General features: G+C 40.7%; 1 protein-coding gene across 1 annotated transcript; it reads left to right on the top strand.

The window, feature by feature from the left end:
- The first annotated feature begins 3,098 nt into the window (after positions 1–3,098).
- LOC132958206 (equilibrative nucleoside transporter 2) lies at positions 3,099–23,519 on the top strand. Its single transcript, XM_061030902.1, has 13 exons — positions 3,099–3,279; positions 10,220–10,276; positions 10,594–10,675; positions 12,724–12,869; positions 13,743–13,882; positions 13,974–14,108; positions 14,326–14,423; positions 15,324–15,393; positions 17,516–17,664; positions 17,766–17,871; positions 19,007–19,092; positions 19,222–19,421; positions 20,792–23,519. Exons 2-13 carry the CDS (start codon positions 10,245–10,247, stop codon positions 20,901–20,903), a joined length of 1,356 nt encoding a protein of 451 aa, XP_060886885.1. The 5' UTR covers positions 3,099–3,279; positions 10,220–10,244; the 3' UTR covers positions 20,904–23,519.
- The last annotated feature ends 505 nt before the right edge of the window (positions 23,520–24,024 follow it).

The raw sequence follows: 24,024 nt of genomic DNA, 5'->3' as shown, positions 1-24,024 counted from the left end.
AGTTAATTACATGTGAGTCTGTTATTTCTTATGTGACAAAGGTGTGTCCAATTTGTTCATAAAACTGTCTGTGAGTTCTTTTGTAGACCGTCCTGTGAATTGTCCAATTGTACTTTTTTTTTTTTTTTTTTTGTTAAAACCTGCCTCAGGACTTCAGATGAAATTGAGCTTTTGTGCTAGTTCCGGCATATTTAGAAAGATGCTATTTACTGATGTGTTGATTAACGTGCACTTTCCTAATTCCATCCATCCATCATCTTTACCGCTTTTCCCGTTCGGGGTTGCAGGGGGGCTGGAGCTGATCCCAGCTGTTGTTAGGCGAGAGACCGGGGTTACACTCTGTCAGCCAGTCAATCACAGGGCTGACATATAGAGACAGACAAGCAGCACTGTCCTAATTCAATAAAAAAAACACTGAAAAAGAATCAGGGTGTGAATGTGTAGGTAAGGTGTGACCTGCGGTGTGACCTCTGTGGAGCAAGAATATGTGGCTTATGTGGTTTCATGTGCATCTTCCATAAATGTTCTTGTTTTGGTGTTTTCGGGCGGCTGTGGTTCAGTGGTAGAGTCGGTCGTTTCTCAGCCGGAAAGGTCGGAGGTTCGATCCCCAGCTCCTGCAGCCTCATGTCCGATGTGTCCTTAAGCAAGACACTTAACCCCAAGTTGCTCTCCCTGCCTCATCTGCTGCGTGTGAATGTGCATGAATGGGATTAGTTGCTTCTGATGAACAGTTTCCACAGCAGCCTCTACCATCAGGGTGTGAATGTGTTGATGTGACCTGCGGTGTGAAAGTTCAGAAGACTAGAAAAGCGCTACAAGCTCAAGTCCATTTGCCAAATCTATTGTGGAACATCAGGGCTAGGTGAGGCACTTTGAGAGGACAGAGAATTTATTGCTGTCATATTATTATCTTGATCCTCTTCATGCAGAGGACACAGAGAACATTAAATACTACAGCGGTATGTGTAGTGCTTGTAAAAATGTAATTATGTCACAGCAGGTAAAGCACAGGTGTAATTACTCACATTCATTAATGATGACTGTGTCTTTTATACTTAAAATGTTTCTCAGGTGTTTTTACCCCTTGGCTGTATTTCTTTTAAACATACTTTGGATTTGACTAATAGGGAGAAAACAAAGGGTTTTTGGAGGTGCTCCAGTAGATCACTTCAGCCGAATTGTGAACCAGCTGATGTTAGCGGAGTAATCCTTGAGGGAAAATGCAGCCGTTCAAAGTGCGTTCATTAAAAATGCATTTTTCCCGCACTAACATGTTCAGGTTGTTGTCTGAAGTGTCCGAGAACATCGCAGAAAGGATCCCTACTGAGGCAGACCTTTTGTTAAGGTAAGAAACTCTTCTTTCTTTTTTTACTAATCAAAAACAGCTGTTACGTCACTCTCTGCAACGCCACCAGGCTCCATTGACAAATCTGTGATTTTAACCTGGCAGGACAGGAGAGTTTCAAGTCTCCTGCATCATCGATCTGTTTGTTTGACTGTAACTTTCAGACTCTGCTGTTTTAAATAGTTGATATGAAGCCACATTATATTGTTTTTACACACACATAACACCAGGTCCTAGGTCCTAGAACAATATGACTTTGGGTGCATTTGAGATTAAAGGGGGTGCAGCTACAGCGACCGGCAACAGCAGTGAAAATATAGCGTGGGGGCCATTGGTCCCTCATGTTGTCCTCGGTGAACAGACAAGTCACGTGCACCTGTCATGACCATTAGATAATGGATTTAATAAGAAGGATCTGAGTCACTGTTGTCATTATTTTTGAGGGTGCAATGGATCCTTTTGCACCCTGGTTGAACCGGGCCTGAATAGCACCCAAAATTGATCAGAAACCAAACTTTACTTTTGAAATGCTCACACATGTAAATATAAATTATTTCTATTTGACACATATTTTTCCCCACAAGTGCATATATTGTTTTGCTTCTCAGTGTTGAAACACACAGCAGGCTCCTAGTTTAATTTACACAGCACAGTTTTAGGTACTGGACAGTGAGAGTGCAGTTCCTAATTTGTACCGGCAGAGGGCGCCCTACTACAGAAATTCAGTGGCAGCATAAAGAACTAGCTTTAGTATCTTAGCTTTTGTAATCTGTCCCCCTTTAAGAATATAACACTTACTGTAACACTCTCTGCTATAACAAGGAATAATATTTAAATACTGAAATGAACATTAAACAAGGTGTCTAAACATTCAGAGAACATTTTGTAGGTTATAACATGTGTTAGTATGTGAGACAGAGAGACACTTATTAAAACAGAAACAGAAAAATCATATTCAAGAATTTAACAACCTGAAATATTTGAAGGTATGTCTTCAGGGTCTGCATATATCTCATAAGATGAGTGTTGATGAACAATGTTAATGATACAAAAACAATCTATCAGACTGCAGGAATAACTGGAAGATATATAGATATAGATATATAGAAGAACCCCCACAAAAAAGGGGGGGGGGCCGACTGTCCATCTGTCAAGTAATGTGCTGCAGAACAGGAACCTTCTGTGAACCAGTTTTAACTGAGTCAACTGTAACTTCTGTAATGTTACTTTTAATCTTTTACCTTATTATAATAATAAAACAAATTAAAATAAATAAATAAACCAAACTAAAGTCCAAGTTTAAAACATTTGGGAGTCTCCCCTCGCCCCCTCCTCCCTACAGTCGATGCTCAGGCAGGTTGCCATGTAGTGGACATTGAAGCTTCAGTGTTTAGCCAGCTCTGCATCGGTCTGTAAACCTTTGTGTTTCACGACTTTCTTAAATCTACGACTTAAATCTCAATATGTTAGATTGTTTTTCTTTGACGTAGCCCTAATATTCTGTCGTACCAAACTCCTGTTGTTTTTTTTTTTTTTTTACAGAGTAGAGTAGTAGACGAACCCAAGAACTGGGAGAGGGGAGGGAGGATGTTGGGCAGGCACCATGGTTGGGCAGGCACCTGCTGTCACAAAAAACCCGCGAAGAAGAAAAAAAAAAAAAAAAAAGAGGGTGGGGCTCACATTTCAGCTTTTAGAGACAGCGGAAGTGCAGGCCCGCTCTGTGTGCTCCGTAGAGCTTATCTCCAAGCGGCTTTGTAAACTACCGTGAGGCATTTTTCCCGCCACGTGTAGGCCTATGGACGACGAATTGACTTCAACATCCTTAACTTAACTTCATTTTTGCCCATTTTTTGGGGGGCAATCCACGTAGGTGCTTGAATTGAATTAACTGGATCATGATGAAAACACAGTGACCGACGTGTTTCTCTCCCAAGGTGAGTCCTGCTGTCACTTTAAGCTAGCTCTGAAGGGATGCTCACAGATGGAGGGGCTTCGTCATGTTATTATTTCCTTTTAAAATGAATATGTGTAGGTGTTTCCTGTAAACTGGGTGATGAAGGACTACACGGCTCTGATTTCCTCCTCTACTCTCACAATACGGTTCATTTTGTGTTTTTAAAATGCGTCAATCGGTTTATTTACAGATAAGAACAGGTGTAAGGTATGTCCAAACTCCAACATGAGCCCCTTGCTTAATTAATACACCTGTGTTTTCCTGTGTTTCATTTTTTCCATCCATATTGACGTCTTGTTTGAGTGGATGTTGTGTTTGCTGACAGTGTCGGAAACTTAACTATCTAACTCTACGACTAAACCTGACACAGTTTAATGTATTATATTTAATTAACACAAAAGACAGAAAGCGTATAACACTACAGTGTTGACATGTCATGTTTCACTAGAATATTTCCTTTTTATTATTGTATTATTTATTTTCTCTCTTATCTTGATTTATAGCTTCTAGCCACTCTTTATTGTTTATATCTCTTCTTATTTATCTTAATTCTGATTGTTTATCTTTTAATTGGCCTCTTGGTTACAGTGGTTACAGTCATTGTGTTGCTTGAATTCTTGTGGTGTTCGGGTTCTGATGTTGTGTCGTGGTTTTGTTGGTTTGGTGTCTCATCCGTGGGTTGCGTTGTCATGGTTACAGTGTTTCCAAGTTATTTCGAGTTATTATGTTGCTTGACATCTGGGGATTTTTTTTGGTTCTCATGCTGGTCGGGTTTGGGTTTGTTATCATTTTGGGAGTTTTGTTGTTATTGGTCTGTGGGTCGTGTTGTTGTCATGTTTTTTTTTTGTTGTTGTTTGGGTTCCTTTGCTTTGTTGTTATGTTTGCTTCTGCAAGTGTCAGAGCACCTTGTAATCCTTTATTATTATTATAGAAGCAGAACTTGTGATAAACCTGTTAGTGCAGCACCATGCCAACCCTCATCCTGAAGTCTGGGGACTCTCTGATAGGAGGTGTAGTGAAATATTTAGTTTAAAAGGGTCATATTGGGCTCAAATTAAAGCTTATGAATAAGGGAAGTATTTAAAATATAAATGAGACACTGAAATACGCAGATAATAAGATGTTTGACAGCCTTTTCATGAGTGTATTAAGAAGTAGTCCCACATGTTGCCCAACTTCCTTCAAGAAAACAAAATACTTCATAGCTAAACTCACATTTACGAGTAAAAAAAAAAACTGGCCCAAAATCTTACAAAATCAATTCAAAGATAAACATTAGTCCCCTTTCTTGGGTTCTCCTGGTTTATTTTGGGGATTTTTATTGGATAGAGTCAGAAATCAGGGAGAGAGAGAGTGGGGAATGACATGCAGGAAATGAGACGCAGGTCAGATTTGAACCCGAGCCGACCGCTTTGTGGACTACAGCCTCTGTTCACAAGCGTGCACACTAACCACCAGCGCCCCACTTTTTTTGCTTTACTGATGGAACTGAACACCAAATATTCTGACAAGGAAAAAAAGTCACCAAAAATACCAACAAAGAGTCGAACATGATCAGGAAATAGATGTCAATGTAATGTGTGTATAAAAAAGCACTCACACCCTGTCTTATATCAAATTTAAATTCCAAACATTTACAAGACTTGTATTCATACGTCTGTTCTTCTGGTGTAACCAGCAACATGGCCTCTCCCGTCTGATGAGCACATGGTCGTTATCTCTTACTGTAAGGATGAATCATCGTCTGTGTCTCAGCTGTGAATCTGAAGCCCCCTGAGGATTATGTGTCACCTTTTTTTTTCAGGGTTTAACTGGAAATGTTTGGTAATGATACTTGAGGGAACATATTGCTGCAATCATCAGAAAATAAACAAACCCTTAACTGAAGTCCAAAGGTTTTAAAATGGTCTGGTGTATTTGTAATGACATATTTGGTGTAAGTCCACACACTGTTAACCTTTAATAAATCAAATCTACTTAAGTTTTCCATAACTTTCACAACTCCGATGCTGCAATGTTTTTTTTTTTTTATGTCTGATACTGGAATTAAACCATTTGAGATTGTTATTCTGAGCCGTTTGCTCTCTAACAGATAGCTATTGGTGTCTTCAAGTTGTGATAAAGTATAATTTTAAAAGTGTTCATACCAGGAATCATTTCTGTGGTCCGACTGCACCCTGTTCCCGGGAATGTAAAAAAAAAAAAAAAGGCGGCCACGTTCCAGGTCGGCTCAGTTGACACTCCAAGCACAAAGAGGCTGATTTAAGACGATTGATTCATAAGATTAAGGAGATTAATTTCTGTTACTGAGAAACAAAATCCATGAGTGTGTAATTACTTAAGTAACTCACACACTCCAGTGCTTCCAATAAGAAGCCATTATGGAAGTGGAAAATCTAAGTTAAAGTGGATTGAGCAGGACTGAACTTTTGTAGCTGTCTAGAAACGAACAAGGGTTTTTCTAGAAAGAGACACACACTAATCCAGTCTTGGTGTTACTGGGACCAGGGCTGTATCTGACTAACATGACTCAAAATAAGACACAAAAGTAGCTGTCATGTTCTCAGTGTTGTTCTCTGATGTGATGACACCGACTCTTTTTAAAAATGTATTCATGGCTGTATCTGATTCTGCAGTAACAGTCTATGGTTAGGAGGAGAGATTGTTTCATAATAAAGCTTCTGTTGTAGTCCTGAAGAGGGAAGTCATTTGTAAATGTCGCCTGAAGTTATCATTCAGGACTTCTTTCTCACAGTCTGTCTCAGTGAGTAAAGTAGATTTCTTTGATAAAACAATTAGGCCACTTATCCTGTCCGCCCTGTGCATTTTTTTGTCTTTCACTTGGATGTCTTTCACTTGGATGTTTGAGCTTCTCTCTATAGAACACTGTATGCAGTATGCACAACAAGGCTGTTTTTACATTCACATGCTGCAGGGGGGGATCTCCCTCTGCTCTCTTTTACTATAAATATTATCTTTGTCAAGCTGTGTCCAGAAGAAGAACATATCTGGAAGTCTTTAGTAGTCCTAGTGAGAACTTATGCAGGACTGTAAGGGAAACTTACACGATTACTTTACAAAAAGGACATTTATGTGCAGCAGTAAAATGTTTTAAAAAGATAAATGTTACTGTATTCTGCACATATCCATCGTATCTTACTTTTAGACAAAGCATGCAGCAGATCGTTTTTTTTATTCTCGTCTAAATCAGGGAATTCCTCACTGCAGTGCTAACTGTAAAGTGTATGATGTGGAGAATTAACAATGTTGTTGTAGTGCTGTTAAACTGTTTAGTTAGGTTGGTTATACAGTAATGAGACTCCAAGTGTGCTTCAATGCGTGGAGTAAGGTAAATTACAACCAATGGTCACTAATTACTAGAGGTGGGGAAAAGAGATTCTTATCTTCTGACATTTTAAATAGATTCATAACTTCCAAAAATCGATTTTTGTTTTTGGCTAATCAGTCACTTCCTTCTAAGTGCTAATGCTAGCCCTTTAACTCAGTAGAATGCCAAATGGAGCAGCGAGGAATTCAGCCAGTCTCACAGATGACTGGAGTAGATCCTGAAGTATGAACTCATTCACAAATAGACTTTGAATCCAGAATTATTCAGAATCCAAAATAGATTCTAAATTGAATTGTGACCCCAAAAATCAAAATCAAATCGTGAGACACCCAAAGATTCCCAGCCCTAGTAATCACACTCTATATACCATCATGTGGAAAGCATGGACCAAATAGTGTCTGCAATGTTCTTATTCATAGCATTGGTCGAGGGAAATTGCCGTACATTTCTCTGTTTATCCTGTACATGTGGCAGAATTTAAAATAAAGTAACATATCTTACCTCACCATGGTCTTCATAAAAAAAAAAAAAAAAACTGGTTCTAAAAGTGAATATTTTTATGCAACAGTGACAGTAGAATCTGATCACAGTCTCTGCAACATTTAAAAACTTAGCACCACAGGATGTGTTTTTCAGGATTGGTAAGATCATAAAACACATTATTGCAAAACTCTGAAGTGTGTGGGTATTTTTCCTGCAAGTTAAAAATGTCTCGGTTGTCAACAACAATGCACACATCAGTCATGTGGGGTTCCTTTCTGACCAACGGAGAGAGAGTGAGAGTTATGTTTGTTTCGAAACCTGACCACGGATGACCCCGGGCTGCTATGTGGACTTCAGCATGTCTGAACTGAACACAGAAACCACACCAGTTGTTGCTAGCTTGCTATTCAAGGCCTGTTAGGATGAGAGAGAGGACACACCGTGTGATACTCTTACTTTATCTCCGGCTGGTTTCCTCTCATTTTGTTATATTAGAAGTGCTTTGAAGTAGCAGGCGGCCTTTTCCTTATAATTGATGTGTTGCCGAGCACACTGACCGTCCTAATCTTATCCCCCCCCCCCCATAACTGTGTGTTGTTCTTTTTTTAATAATGTGTGTAATGAAACAAATCATTTTTATGACCCTATGTCCACATCATGTTGTCTTTTGTCTATGATTTACCCGCTCTGTCAAATTAGTGCTGCTCTGCTGCTTTTCTCTTGCCGTCTAGTAAGACTGTAATGACTTTTGACCATGCTGATTTACTTTAAATGGCATGTCCAATGAAGGAGCACAAGGTCTCATGCGTCTCGCTGTGGATTTAACAGGCTTCTCTTTCCACTGGCTTAGATTGAGCACAAACCCTGTGATATGTGTGATTGAAGGGTGGTGACGCAGCTGTTTTTCCTTCTGGGTTACAGCTCCTTTTGTTCTAGCTAAAGGGAGGTGTCATTTTACACATTATAGGGAAGTAGAGCAAGCTCTGACTCACAAATGGGATCTCTGCGTGTTTTTTTTGTTTTTTTTTTTGTGGTGAAAAATGGTGGTGTCAGTGGAAATAAGGATTGTTCAGAAAGGCCACATCCTCTTCCAAATCTGCAAAACAAACTACGTAGACCGCCTGAACTTTGCACAACTGGTTGCTTGTTTATGAAGCTTTATTAAAGGGACTTGTGTAGACCCAACAAAGTAGGTTAAATGTTAGTCTAGCTTCTACTGTTTAGCTTCAGAAGCTCAGCTGTGACGGGGGGGGCGGGGCAGGACTTTCTCAGTGGTGGTGGAGACTCTGTGGGTTTGGTTTTTTTCTCGCTCTCTCTCTCTCACACACAATGTGTTTCAGTGTTTGTGTGTACATAGGGAGTGGACTCTGAGAATCCAGGCTATGTATATACGAAAGAAGGTCAGATTTCTCTTTTCCCAACCGCAGGGTGCTGATTCACAGAGAAGAGTATTTGGGCCTCTTAGAAGAATACTAAAGGGAGGCAGAGACCTCACCTACTCACGTACAGGCAGCAGACCGGCTCACAGTGCAATAACAACGTGCTATAATTAGCTTTTACTTATACTTTGCTTTTTTGTAGCGCTGACTCCAGGAGAAAAGAAATGCACACAGATTCCAGTGTACCTGTTCTGTCCTGTTCCTGTGCGAATCCATCAATCAATCTTTATTTGTATAGTGCCAATTCTCAACAAATGTTACCTCAAGACACTTGAGACAGCAGGTAAAAGACCTGACTCATTGTTATGTTACAAAGACTCAACGTTAATCCATCATGAACACAGCACTAAGCAACATTTTGCAAAGTTTCAATGGCGAGAAAAAACTAGGGCCTGACCGATACGGTATTTTTTGGGTCCAATACCGATACTGATACGGCCCATATCTTTCTTAGATCTCTGCTCGATCTTTAGAGATGATTATAAATTTTTTTTAAATTGCGTTGATTCATCAAATGCAGGTACCAAACACTTGGGGAAAAGATATATAATGAAGACAAGACGGTCACTCAACTGGAAAGTAACTGAGCACATCATCCGCTTGACACTCTGGAGAGTGATGATGTTTGTTGTAATCCATAAAGCGCCCTCTGCTGGTGAAAGACAACGGCTATTGTAATACAATAAAACTCAAATGAAATGCTATTTCACTGGTGAATAAATCTCGGAAAATTGGCGCATATCTGCAATAAAATTAGCTGATAGGATAGTCACTTGATACGCTAATATCGGCCGATATTATCGGCTGGTCGATTAATCGGCCGGGCTCTAGAAAAAATGCCTGTAAGAAGCAGAAACCTCGAGCAGAACCAGACTCATGATGAACAGCTATCTGCTGAAACTGCGCTGGGTTTGAAAACGGGATAGAGGGAGATTCAGGAAGAAGGACAGAGACAAACAGAGAAACATACATTTTACCTCTTACATGAATTCAAGTTGTTTGTAGCTGTGGATGTCTGAATGTCTGTGCACTTTAAGGTGAAGCATTTCTAATACTTTGTACATTTGTATAATGACAATAAAGCATTTGAGGATGATGGCATCACACTCCCATGTATGCTGCTGAGAGTATGTTAACATTAAGGTCTTTTTAGTTGACTTTCTTGTGAACTGAAGTTGTTCAGATTAATTCTCCACATTTGGGCTCGATACATGAATATTTGATTGAATTCTCAAAGTGCCAAAAGAAATCCCTCTCCTCTGATTTATGTTTTTTCGTATGCCTCGCCCTACTAGTCTCCGCCCTACTAGTCTCCAAGAGGTCAAATGTCAGACACCCCCCCCCCCACATAACACATGAACTACTGCACCCAGGGGCTATGTTCACTCATCTTTACAGATTTAAGAGATTTACGTTAAATTGAAAGTTTACAGGTTTCTATAACAGACCAGATGTTCTGGACTAAAGAACTCCTCTCACTTCCTTTATTCACAAACTTTTCTAAATCCTCTGTCTATACTGTGACATTCCTTTAGACAGACTTGATCCAGCTTCTCACGGCCTCTTAATAATAACATCTAAACAAATTATTTTGTCTGTTATGTGAAGATGTTGCTGACCTTAACTCTCTCCTTGTGTTGTCCTTTCAGTTTTGAACGATCTTCCCCCAACAGGATGAAGGGACGAACGGATGCTCCGCAGGACCAGTGAGTCAAAAAATGTCAAAAACAATGAAACTTTCACTTCCTTTTCTTTGCTCTCGACCACAGTTTCTTTTAGGTTAGTAACTAATAACGTGCTGTGCATGACTTCTAAATGGTCTCTCAAATAAAAACAATAAAGTCCAAGTCCCCTTCAACGTTTCCTGTTGAAGTTGTGATCCTGAATAACCAGTCCTGGTTGAGTGCAGACACTAAATCCTACCAGTGTTAACAACAAGCGTGCTCTTTAATACTTCTTGGCAGCATCCTGTTTTATTCACTAAATCCTGTTTCTAATAACACCCTTTATTTACCCTCCACAGGGGCTGCATGGTGGGGATCATTTTCTTCATCCTGGGCCTGGGAACGCTGCTCCCCTGGAACTTCTTCATGACGGCCTCATTGGTAAACACAAGGCAATAATTTAACCCCTTATGAGACAGCAGGGACGACGTACCGTAAAATCCGGTGTAGAAGACACACTTTTAATACCTATTTGTTCATCTTAAATTTGGCTGAATCCTAAATACAGGTGCACAAGTTCTTCAGTATAAAACAAAGACACATACGCCTTAATTTCCATGAGGGCTTCCACTGACATCATCAACTGCACGCAACCTGACACGATTAAAAATGCCTCCCCATTCATTGTGTTTTGCAAGCTGTGCTGGGAGACGTAGCGAGGCAGGCTGGCAGCTCTGCATTTAAAGCAAACAGTGGTGTATTGTTCAGTTAATAAACCTTGTGGAGCTCTCTTAAAGTCAAGGAGTGACCAGTGGACATCACAACTTTCACTGCAGGCTGAGAGCTGGACGATTTTACTGTGCAGATAGTAGAAATGCAAACGCTGCAGAGTGAAAAACAGATGGTACTAAAAGAGCGACGCAGCTTCACAGAATCTGCACCATGTAGACTTCACTGAACAGAATAGACAGTTTTTAACCATTTTTCTTCCTGAAAAAAACCCAATACAGCCTGTGCGATTTAAATTCCGGCTTTTACTGTATTATCTATTCATTTTAATTCGACTAAAGACTGCATCACCTTGCACACCTGCAACATGGATTCAAAGAAGTTGTTGATCTGGTGCAGACGTCCTAAGCGAACATGCATCAGGACATTTGATTTACTCCTTCCTCCCGTGATAACAAGTTTTTTTCCTGATGTTTTCTGGAGATCCTAACTTATTAAAAGTTGCAGAAGCACAAAACAAACATGGAAACAGTCTCATTAGTGTGGACATTGTCTCGGTTTGGACTATCACAGAGACCTGGCTGTTGGTTTGTTTTTGTTCCGAGATAACGAGAACATCAAGAAGCCTTTTAATCTTGAGAAAACAAGATAAGTGTATCTGTTATAACAGGGAAACCAGCGTCGTTATTTAAAGAATAAAGGAAGAATAAGACGAGAAATGTCTCGTTATTATGTGAAAACAGAGTAAATAAAATGTCCCCTTAGGGCTTCCATAGTCTGGTTCTACTTAAACGTCTTAGAGGATCACATGCTGGATGGATGACATAAGTCCAACAGACAATAAGCTGTTTATACCACTCAAGCGTATATTTATAAAAACCCATGGTATGTAGCTCGGCCGTTGGGATTTCAAAGATCACGACCCCGACATGAACCTCTAAATCCCCCCCGCAGGTCTATCATATGACTTTAGATATCCATGTGAATCTCTGTGCGTGTGTGTAAACAACGTGTGCACCACGAGTCGGGGGAAAGGTTTGTTGTTTCACATACATGTTACCTGCATCGCCTCATGAGCTCTGTGGCTGCTGCTCGAAAAGCTTTGAAACCTCACAGTCTGAGATATTTAACATCTATCTAGTGATATAAAAACAGAAGGAGAAAAGGATTTTCTGGCACAAACTTCACCAACTGACAAGGTGCATGAAGAGTGAAAGGCTTAGAAGAGGTCAAAATACTCCAGCAACACATCAACTTTATTAACGATTTAGACCATATAAAAACAGAGAAGAATTAATGTTAGCGTCAAACTCTGACGAGCATTTTTGGAAGCGTTATAAAATAGTACGAGGGTTCAGAAATGATGTTTTTTGGAAGTGTGTGCTTACAACTTTAAGAGCATAGCAAGTGTACAGACCCATGTTGTCCTATGTTATTGAAACCACATCAATTATTAATGTAATTAGTAAAAAAACAAAGGTTTTCTTCATAAAAGGCGGCTCTCACTTGACACCCTACCATGAAAAATCACATGCAGGTACAGAGTCCATTTTCCACCCTGCAAGATTAAATTCTTTGCGATCACCATACCAAACAAAAATATGCAATTTTTCCTCTCTTCCTGCACCACTTTGGGACACTTCCTGGTTGATGCTATGTTCATATGATTGTACGTTATGTCAAATATGTTCTTTACTTTGAAAGGGTGGAGGGGTGATAATGATAATCTCTCTCTCTCGGGTCTGCTTGTCTCTTTCCAGTATTTTCAAGGTCGCCTGAACACGACCGAGATGAGCAACGGCACGTTGGTGGTCCGTAAAGAGTACTACTTCAACAACTGGATGACCCTGCTGTCCCAGCTGCCCCTGCTTCTGTTCACCCTGCTCAACTCTTTCCTCTACCAGAGGTCAGTGACGGCTGGGGTTGAGAGTTAAAACAGCAGCGTGTTGTTATTTGCCCGGGGGGGGGGGGGGTTTAGTGCCAAAAGCCCTTCAAAGGACACAGGAGGATGTCAGTTATCGTTTAACTTTCAGCACATAGTGGGAGGAAGTGATTAGCAAACATGACAAACAAGCTATCAGCTGACCACAGTGCTTGCTTTGTTTACAAGGTGCATCTGTGAAGCCCCTTTTTCAGAATGCTGAAATGTGAATTCAGCATCTACATACACACACACACACACACAGTCAGATATGCACACACACACACAGCACTGCGCTCCACCGCTGGCTCTGCTCTCTCTCCTCTGTAACGCCGTAAACTGCAGTCATAACTTCTCAGTAAGAAAGTAGCCTTAATGAACGCATTCCCTTCTTAATCTTACCGCTACATAAATCTTAAGTATTGGGTTTAAGTCCTAAGTATTAGAGGATTATACAACAGTTGGAAAAATATGCATCCTGTCAAGACGTTTTCAGGATAGGGTTAGTATTAGCTTGTGATAGGCTGCGATCACAGGACCAAAGATGTTCTATTGAACGGGAGCGCTGAGCTGTTTGACAGTCATTCATAAGTTTTTTTTTTTTTTTTTTTATCATTTATTTATTTTTTAATTGTACATCTGATCTGCAGGCCAGTCTGATGTTGGCCCCTAGGCCGCCCGTTGAATAGGTCTGATGTAGACCATTAGGAGGCACCTCTGTGTTGACTTCACTTGGACCCTCAACTTTAGAAACCACCTGTGTCCACTTCTTGTAAAACATCTCTGTATCTAACTGACCCAGTGTGATGTTAAGTGTGAATTTGGTTAAATAACTGATGTTCCATGTTCCTGTTGCAGGATATCGGGGGCAATCCGTATCGGAGGGAGCCTGGTTTTTATCCTGCTGCTCTTCATCGTCACGGCCGTGCTGGTCAAAGTGCCCATGGAGGAAGACGGCTTCTTCTCCGTCACCATGGCTACTATCTGGTTCATTAACTGTAAGTCAGAGTGTCTGTGAGTAAAAAAAGAGGCTGGCAGCAGTGAACACGTTGTAAATCTATAAAGAAAATGTCTGTTTCTTCTGTGCAGCGTTTGGTGCGGTGCTGCAGGGCAGTCTGTTCGGCCTGGTGGGTCTGCTGCCCCAGAAGTACAGCGCCATCTTCATGAGTGGGCAGGGCCTCGCCGGGACCTTTGCTGCCATCGCCATGCTCATAGCCATAGGCAGTAAGCCGCCCACACACACATACACACACACACACACACGCTCACATCACCACTGTGTGCTTTATCCCTTGTTGCCTGGTAACAGAAGTCATTCAAATTGAAAGGTTGGCACATGTAGTCAAATCCGTACGACACGGCTCACTCTGCTCAGCTCACGTTGTGTCCTTTTTGAGACGTGTTGTCATTAATCTCAATAATCTGTGTTTTCTTCTCTCAGGTGATGCCGACTCTGAGACGGCAGCGTTGGGTTACTTCGTCACGCCATGTGTGGGGACGCTGTTAACGCTCTTCAGCTACATGCTGCTGCCACGCCTGGTCAGTCCTCTCTCCAAAAACTACATTACCCACAATCCTTTCATCCTCACCTGGACTGAAATATCTCTACTTGTTGCCCCTTAAACTCAGTCTTAGAGATGCTATTCAGTCAATCTTCTCTTATTAAAATATCACAATAAAAGTGATCTCATGACACTATTTATAAGACTCAATAAGACTTCAGACTAAAAACCTCCAACTTTTAAAATCATACAAAGATTATCTCCCAGTCTGCTATGCTACATAATGCAACCCCTCACCCCCCTTTCTCTGTCTCTCTCTCCAGAGACCCCAACATGTTTACTATCAACCCACTTTGCTGCTTCCTGTTTAGCGTATTTGCATAAGCCAGAGCTAAAGACTTCTGATTATACCAAACGTCTTGATTTAATCAGAGAGAAAGGATGAATGAAGAGGTAGAATACCATGAAGAAGGTTTTTATTTTTTACACTTGTGGGTTGTTACTCAGCTTCAGTTATCATGATTTGTCTGTTTTTATTTATTTTAGGAGAAATGCTCAAAGCAGATTGAAGAAAAACGATTTTTGCATTATCAGACAACGAGCATCTTAATCGCTCTTTTCTCTGACATTACAACTCTCCAGGCTCATTTTTCCTTTTCGAGCACCTCACGACTCCGGGAACGCTCTATTGCTTTTATTTAAACCTTGAAAAATATCTCTGTGAAAGTGGGAAAAGGTGTTAAAGTCATTTGGAATAAGGCTGGCGTTCGTCAGACTGTGTTGCATGTTGTGACTGACGTCGAGGAGTAAGTCGGCACAAAAAGCAAAATGTTTGTGCTCCACACACAGCATGATGGATTTCTGCCTTAATGTGTTTAATTAGCTTATTCCAGCTGCAGTTAAAGCCTCATTTGTGGTATCTGTTGTTTCCCTGCAGGAATTTGCCCGCTATCATCTGGACAATAGTAACAAGTATGAGGCAGAAACCACAGACGGGCTGCTCAAAGGTGAGACTTTAACATCCGGCAGAATCGATGTTCTTAACAAGAAGTAGAAATAAGATCAAGAGAGGCATGTGTGGCAGTGAGTGATCATCTGTTGTGTTTTTTTCCTCTTGAGTTTGCTGCCGGTTCTCTGCCTCTCTGTCCCGTTAAATCAAATCAATTCAGTGGAACATTATCTCGTTAAGTGAGTTGACCCCTCCATTTATCCCATTAGAGTCCTGACAGGCCCGGGACAAAGACAGACCCTGTTAGACTCAACAGAGAGAGACCCACACAGACACACACTCTGACTGTTCTCTGTGAATGCTGCGAAGCCCACACTCAAATTATTCACTGAACTATGACTCAAATTTACACTTTTTTTCTTACTTTTGAATGAATGAATGTTTAAAAAACGTTTTTATGTGAAAATGAAGCAGTGGAAGTCAGACACAGTGGCTTTAAAAGTGAAGTGTTTGGGTTGTAACACATTATCTCCTGCTAGGTAAATGTTTGTCCTTATAACATCAGCACTCGGCAAAGGTCAAACTAAATCTCACACATAAATATCAGTGTTAGACGTCAGCTGTGGGGGAAATGTTGGCTGGAAAATCAGTCATGCACATTTTTGTTAAACGTAAGATTCTTATGTAAATGTTTTCAAATATATATATCTTTATAAGGAAGAATGTGTGACATTTTACACATGAATACAGTATATCCTCTGTGCTCTCTCTGAGTCATGACTGTCTACAATGAGTGAGAAGCTCGAGTCCCGCAGGCTGTGTTGTTGTTAGAGATGTGTTTACATGGACGGGACGGCATTGTGTGTAAAGCTGATTTAGTCAAGGACCAGAGAAAAAAAGAACATACTCACTGCTTATTTGGATATCACTTAGTGTTGATCACGGTCATTCTGTGTTAATTTATGTGCAATATGAAGCTACGAGCTAACTAAAGAGTGCTAACATTAGCCTGCTGAGGGTAGTAGCAGCTCGAGCAATTTTGTCCGCCACTTGCTTATGGTGTATTCTAATTCATAACTCCTTAGTGTGAACACGACTGTAGGGGGGTTGGAGGTGTGTCGCTGGAGGAGAGCGGAGGCTTCAGAATAGCGGAGGTGTCGACAATCAGCAGTTTGTTTTGGTTTAATGCTGGTGCTTAGGGGTGAAATCTACTGGATGAAAAAGTTGCACAGTCTTACTTTTTAAGTTTTATTTTTGGGGCTCTTTATGCCTTTATTCTAGAGATAGGATAGTGGATATAGTCAGAAATCAAGGCTGGGGAATATAATGCGGGTCTTGTAGATCCACATGTGTGTTTCACTAAGATGAACCCGTCTACTTTACTTGCACATTTAGATCCTGGTTGGTATAAAGCTGTTTGTTTGTCATGGAGCAGTGATCTAAACCGCTCTCTGCATGCATCTGTGTCTTTGTTCCACGACTTTCTTTTCAGGATCTCAAACCGTAGTGAGATATAACACAGGTAAGACGCAAAACGTGTTAAAACAAATATTTTAAAAAATAAAAAATAAAAAATAAAAGCTACACATTTTGATGTAACCGTGAAGCCGCCACGTCTCTCCGGTTTCATCCCCCAAAGTTGCCACAAAAATGCTCGTCTGTGCTCATCATGCATGTGTGTGTTCTGCATCAGGTAGTTTTCACATTTCATGCACAGGGGCTGCCATGTAAGGGCTGCCACAGCACAGGCGAAACAATCATTTGAAACACGTATTTTATGAAAAGCCGTCTAGCTGAATTTATTTCCTCCTTTTTATTACATTTCACGCATTTACAATCCTCACTTGGTTAAGAATATAACTACAGTATAACCCTCACAACTTGCATGTATCAAATTTAAAATTATTATGTCACACCAGGACTTGATCAGTTGACCCTCCGGTTCCCAACCCCTACAGACTGAGCTGGTGCTGCTCCACTTCATGATGAAATATCCAATTTAAGAAAGACTTTTTACTTCTTTCTTTTTTTCCCCCCAATGTTAAGCTGTGTTATAATCTTCACATTGTGTTTGTTTTATTTAAATTTATCATCCCAGAGGAAGCTAGCGAAGACTCTAAAACTTATCGTGCCCTGTCCCCTAAAAATGTTTCTACATGTGTATATATATTTACCTGCAGAGAGCGGCGCAGCAGAGAGCAGAAAGCTGAACGGACATGCTAACGGCACAGACGAGGCGGCGGGGGACCAAATATCAGACGCCACCACCAAGCACGCCTTCCTGTCCTTGGAGCCGGCTAAGGCCTCGGTGAAGGAGGTTTTTAAAAAGGTGAGCCCACTGGTTCATGGTTCAACTAACTAACACCAAAACATAAGATGGTTGCTTATGGTTCATTTACATGAAATGTTTCTGTTTTCTACTATTTCCAGATCTGGGTGATGGCGTTCTGCGTGACGTTTGTGTTCACCGTCACACTGTCCGTCTTCCCTGCCGTCACTGCAGACGTCAGAACATATTTTCCAGATACTAACTGGGGTATGAGCTACCTTCACTTCAACCAGACAAACTATACTACTAATGTACCAGTATAAAATACAGACAAATGTGCCGTTATTCCCACAAGTGCAGCCGCCACCATCACCTACTGCACGCCACCTGACCCGATTGAAAGTTCATCCCCGTTCATTGTGTATTGCACGCTGTGCTGTCACACATGGCGACGCAGACCAGGCTGGCTGCATCTCTCCTCCCTCATGAGGTCATAACCCTGACTCCATCTTTTACGCTGGTGCAAATTATATTCAGGATTTCACGGGGGATCAGCTGCATGTAAACACACGCACTTAATTCTCTCTCTGAGCCAAGCAGAGAGACTAATGCACACTTTTATCACTAGCAGGTTTGAAAATTGTAACGCTCTCCTTTCTGGTCTTCCTAAAAACACAACCAATCGGCTTCAGCTACTACAAAACTCTGCACCGCAGGAGTACTGACAAAGACCAGAAGGAGAGCGCACATCACACCTGTTTTACAATCTTTACACTGGCTGCCTGTTAGTTTCCCTTTATTAGTTTATTAAGCATTACATGGCCTTGCACCAGACTACCTCTCAGATGTGATTTTAGTTTATGAACCAGTACAGATCCTCCAGTTCCTCTCTTGTAGTTGTTCCACAAAGCAGGACAAAAACATTTGGTGATGCTGCTTTCAGCTGTTACGCTCCGAGACTGTGGAACGACCTTCCTGAAGGTCTGAGAGGAGCCCAGAATGAGATTTTTAAACGCAGTCCTAAAACTCATTTATTCAGTCTGGCTTTTATATGGTGCTTTATATAAATTAAAATCTTAACATTATTGTATTGTCTTTTTTATCCTACTACAATTTTAAATATTCTTCTCCTATGTATTAATTTGAATATCTTATTGCTTTTATGTGTCGTATTTTATTTTTTAATTTATATTTTTTTAAATTCTTATTGGTGTGCATTAGTCTCTCAATGATTTTATAAACTACTTTTTCATCAATAACTTTTCTGCACTCTTGTAAAGCACTTTGAACTGCAATTTAATTTGTCTGAAAGGTGATTGATTGATTGAATATCTACATGTACTGGATATCTCTACCTGAATAACCTTGACTGATCCAGTTTACTCTTTCTTCTTCGGTTTAGAGCGTTTCTTTATCTCCACGTGCTGCTTCTTGGCCTTCAACATCAACGACTGGTTCGGTCGGACCATCACCACATGGATACATTGGGTGAGTATTAGTGCTTTAAGACTCGGACTGTTCTGAACCTGAATAAAAACATTGAACTACACACTATGGAAGCTTGGAAATGGCATCAGCTGATTTTTGTGCAACTCGTTCTTTGCATCTTTCCCGCAGCCGTCCAAAGAGTCTCGTCTGTTCCCAGCGCTGGTCGTCTCCCGGGTGGTCTTCATCCCTCTGCTCATGCTCTGTAACGTCCAGAGTCGCTCCTACCTGCCCGTCTACTTCCACCATGACGCTGCGTTCACCGCCATCATGTGTCTCTTCGCCCTGTCCAGCGGCTACTTCGTCTGCCTCTCAATGTCCTACGCTCCACAGTGAGTTCACAACAATCTGCCATGGTCATGTTTGATCCACAGAAGGTTGACGACAGCACACGTTCACTTTTAATCTGAGCTGCAATGATAAGTAGACGGTGAGGCGAGCAAAGAATGGAAAATGATGTGAGAGGACTTTCAGGTAAAAGCTGAAAAATGAACCGACACCAGACGTCACAAATGGTGAAGTTTCTTGTTGCTGTATCACTTTTAATGGCTTCCTCTGTAAAAGTTGTTCGTTGGTTTTTAACCGTTTGTTGTCCCACTCTATTCTGTCTATTTTGCAGACAATGTTTGAGATAAATTCTCAAACTATAGGAATTTGTCAGCAAAGCGTGACTGAGTGTCACAGTGTGAGTGGTGTAGGTCGATGTGAGAGGTGAAGGGTGGGGCTGGCTTGAAAATATTTTGGTGGGGTCCTTCTGGGAAAAAATCAGAAACATTTGCTACGTCTTTTCAAAGCCTCCAGACTCCATCAACAAAAACACTTTTTTTTTTTTTACTCGTCATAAAAACAGGAGTGGTGGATCTTGGGCTGTTGTTTACCTTTTTGACTTGTTTCAACACCGTATTTTTATAGCACAGTTAAAAAACAGGTTCTGGCAGTAGTAAAGTGTAGTAGACAAACCCTGAACTTTTCTTACATAAACACAGCTGTTTTAGTCAACGGAGTCTGGAGGCTTTGAAGGTGTTGTCACAACACCACACGTCTTTGTAGTAACATTCTTCTATCAGGCCCTGAGAGATTACGTCTCAGCCAGTACAGCCTGTTTCCCGGCTGCAGGCTGAAAAAAAATCTACAGCAGATAATAAGAAACTATGTTAGGTAGAAGAAAGAACATCTTCAGCCCTGTTTCCTAAAAGGGTTTGGTTTAGTACAGTTCGGTATAGTTTGTCACAGCCATCCTGTACATCGATCATGAGCTTTGTGGAAGTGACTTCAGCCACTAATGAGACCGTAACCGTACAAGCAGAGCAAAAAGCTAACACTTCAGTGACGACCAAAGAAACTTACCGACAGAGCTGTCCAGTTTCCACGCCCTCCTCTTCGCCGATCATCCCTAGGAAGGTCTGCTCCTCCGAGGTCGTCCAAGGGGCAGTGCTACACGCTGACATTACTCTAAAAAACAAAACAGCCTTGAAATGACTCTTTTGTGTTTGTCCGTGTTTACCGCTGTCACACAGGAAGTGGCTGTTCTTTCGACCAATCAACAGACTGGATCGGTTATTTTGGTACCATTCCAAACTTTTGAGGGTGATTTTGAACCGATCTGAACCGCTTGGTAGAAACGGTGCGTTAGAATAAGGTTTAAGAAAAGTATTGGACTTCTATCACTCCTATGTCTGAACCTCGTGCTCTCTCTCATCAGGTTGGTGGAGCCCAAAGACGCTGAGACTGCGGGCGCTCTGATGACCTTCTTCTTAGCTCTGGGTCTGTCCATCGGAGCCGCCGTGTCCTTCCTTCTCAGAGCTCTGATCTAATCACACACACACACACTTATTTACCAGCCCATAGACTCTGTAGACATTTTTTTACACTCCTGAAGGAGAATCTTGATGAAAGATGAATCATCACTTAACCTCTCCTGTACGACCTCCTGTGTTTCCGTTAATCCGTCGGCTGCTGTGTGTGCGACGGCATCAACGACCAGCGACTGTGATGCTGTGAAACAGCAGCTCCTGAACTGAAACTGAAAGTGGCCATAAAATACTGACAGGATGGTGATGTGACCTCCTGCTAACCTGAAGATGCAGGTTAGAAAGAATTCCTCTCGGGTTAAAGGATTGATTAGTTTGACCTTTTTTTTAGGATTATTTATGTTTAATTTGTCCTCTAGAGACATGGAGTCATGGCGACGGATATTTACTTTTACGACAGTGTTAACGCCCCGTCAAAGGAACAAAATCTGAGGATTCCAGAATGTAGTTATTATATTATTACGAGGATACATTTGTAGGGGAATAACGTTATTGTAATTTGAGAATAAAGTCGGAATATTACGACAAAAAAATCACAAACAAGTAAATCATAACATTATGAGAGTATAGTTTTACTATTAGAAGATATAAGTCAGAATTTTCAGAGAATAAAGTCGTAATAATCCAAGCAGCAACGTCCGGTGTTGAAAAATGAAGCCAATGTTGAAGTGTAAAATCCTGCAGTTCATCGAGTGTCCACTAGAGACTGGCTGCAGGAACACAGGAAGTCACATACACACACATTCAAAAAAAAGATGTTTTTACAGCAGACATGAACATGTTTACAGCCTGGTACAAAAAACAAAATAGGTCTGATTAGTTATTGTCATCACTGGCACACACTGTACCGGGGGTGAATATTATTCTCATGAATGTACAACTTTATTCTCCTAACATTATGACTTTATTCTCATGATATCCCAAATTACCATAACTCTCTTAATATTGTGTTTTTTCTTCTTGAACTCTCAGGTTAGTTCTCTTTTGATGCGGTCTTTAAACTCGGTCACTCTCTAATATGCTGCATTTGAGAAGAACTGTATAGGACAGAAGTAGATCTTATTCTGGTCACTTTTGTGTTTGTGTGTTTTTTATATTTGAGACTTTTTAAAAAATTTGATTGAAGGCTTGAATGGTCCGAGTGAATCTACGTTTAGTTTAACACTTTTTTGTTTTTGTTTTCATTCCTAGAAGTGTTTGAGTATTTTCTGGTGAAATGGTTCTGTGTTACACGAGTAGAACAAACAGACGTGTCATTGTAAATTACAAGTGGGAAGTTAGTGACCTGCGTAATGGGCATGGGTGGATTACTGAATGGGTAAACTGGGAACAGGCACTGGTCCAAGTGGTCAAAGGGTTCAAAGGGACCATAAGAAAAACACAAATGTATAGAAGAAAAAACCGCCTCAAATGACCACAAAACAAGAAACCAAATGACTACAAACCGACTCTTCACAGATCTGTCGTGTTTTCTTGTCTCCCTCAGTCGCTGGTTCTTTAACATGCGTGTTCCCAGACGCCCATTTTCACATAACATGTCTTCCCACGTAGGGCAATTTTCCAATTCCAGTCTCCTCTCCCCCGGTCTCCATTTTCCTCAGCTTGAAGGCGGCTGCTGCCCCCTGCTGGTTGAACGACTGCAGTGCTGCAGAGTATACAAACATGAAACATGTTGAGCTCTGACATTTTGATAAAGCATCTCAGATTATATTTTACTAACTCTGTATGTTTTTTAATGTATAATATAGGCACTGCAACGAGGACTAATTATTCTGCTGAGTATTTCATATATGATGTTTTCTCATTCTCTTTTTTTCCACACATTGTTACCAATCTGCCAAGTTTTTGTTATATTGCATTTTTGTTTGTTGTGTTTTAACATTCTTACAGGTATAGGAATTAACTTATTGCTTTAGATTTATGTAGATGGATTTTTGTGGTAGCTTTGGCCCCATCCACATTGACTGATTTATTTTCCTTTTTTGCTAAAATACTTATTTTTTAGTTTCTCTTGAGAGATTGCATGAAAACGAAGGTTGTTGTTCCTGTGACCGCCGCTGCTTCAAAATGAAACAAGGGCTGCGACCTAACAGAGGGTAATAAGGGGGGGGGGGGGCAACATAAACGGGAAGTGTGTCAATGATTCTTTCTTATAAGCAGGTTAAGGTATGTTTGTTTAATCTATGCTGCATTCACTTGTCGTTAAGCAGGGTATGGGACAACTTCGCCTAGTGTGAGTTCGCCCTTTGTCATTGTTTTCATCCAATCTGAACACACATGCAGTAATAGCGAGAGAGAGTGTAGAGACACTTTTTTGTACAGATAATATCCGTTAATTTAACCAGAAACAGCTGCTACACGGCGCTCTTTACAGCCACCAAACAGTAATTTAACCTCTCAAAACACAGGTGAGATTTATCTACCTCTGACCAGATGGGTTGCCGTGTCTTATTGTGCGAATGAGTTTAATTCAGCTCACACTTTATACTTGTGTAACACGAAATGAGACAAAAAAAAACTATCCCGTCAAGGAAGTCGGGGTCAAATAACGTCTGTTAGTGGAGTCTGTTTACTTAGAAAAGAAGGATGTACGCTTTGTTCCTGGGGTCTTACTCTTTTTTTTAAAAAAAGGGTTAGGGTTAGAGTTTTTTATCTATTATCTTAAAATATGTGATGGCAAAAATAAGAACCATTAGGGGTATATTGCATTAGACTTGAATACTTTTGTTCCAGCCTATACGCCCAGCTGCAAGACGGTTAAACTTTGTTTCTATAGGGCCTTGGTTTAGAGGTTCATAGCTCTTATTTCATTTTTTACATCAAACTAAATATGGCTTTTTGTTATTTAACATACACGTAGAGCTTTTAGTTGTCATCATCACTAATGATATTTGAAGAAAAGAAGTTGTGGGAGACCTGCCAGTCCCCTCAAAGTTAAAGTGTAGTTCATTCAAACTAAAACTTGAACTATATTCTGGCAGCAGGAATCTGAAATAAACCACATTTCCTGCAGACTGTGAATGCAGCATCAGTAACAGAGGACTTTGTCTATGTTAGTGATTTCATACGGGGATATATTTTTTAATTTATAGAACTTCAAAACCTGATTTTTTTTTTTGTGACA

This window comes from Labrus mixtus, chromosome 23, assembly GCF_963584025.1.
Source record: "Labrus mixtus chromosome 23, fLabMix1.1, whole genome shotgun sequence".
Taxonomy (NCBI): domain Eukaryota; kingdom Metazoa; phylum Chordata; class Actinopteri; order Labriformes; family Labridae; genus Labrus; species Labrus mixtus.
Note: the sequence above shows the minus strand (reverse complement) of the source record. Positions and strands in the feature narration are given on the sequence as shown.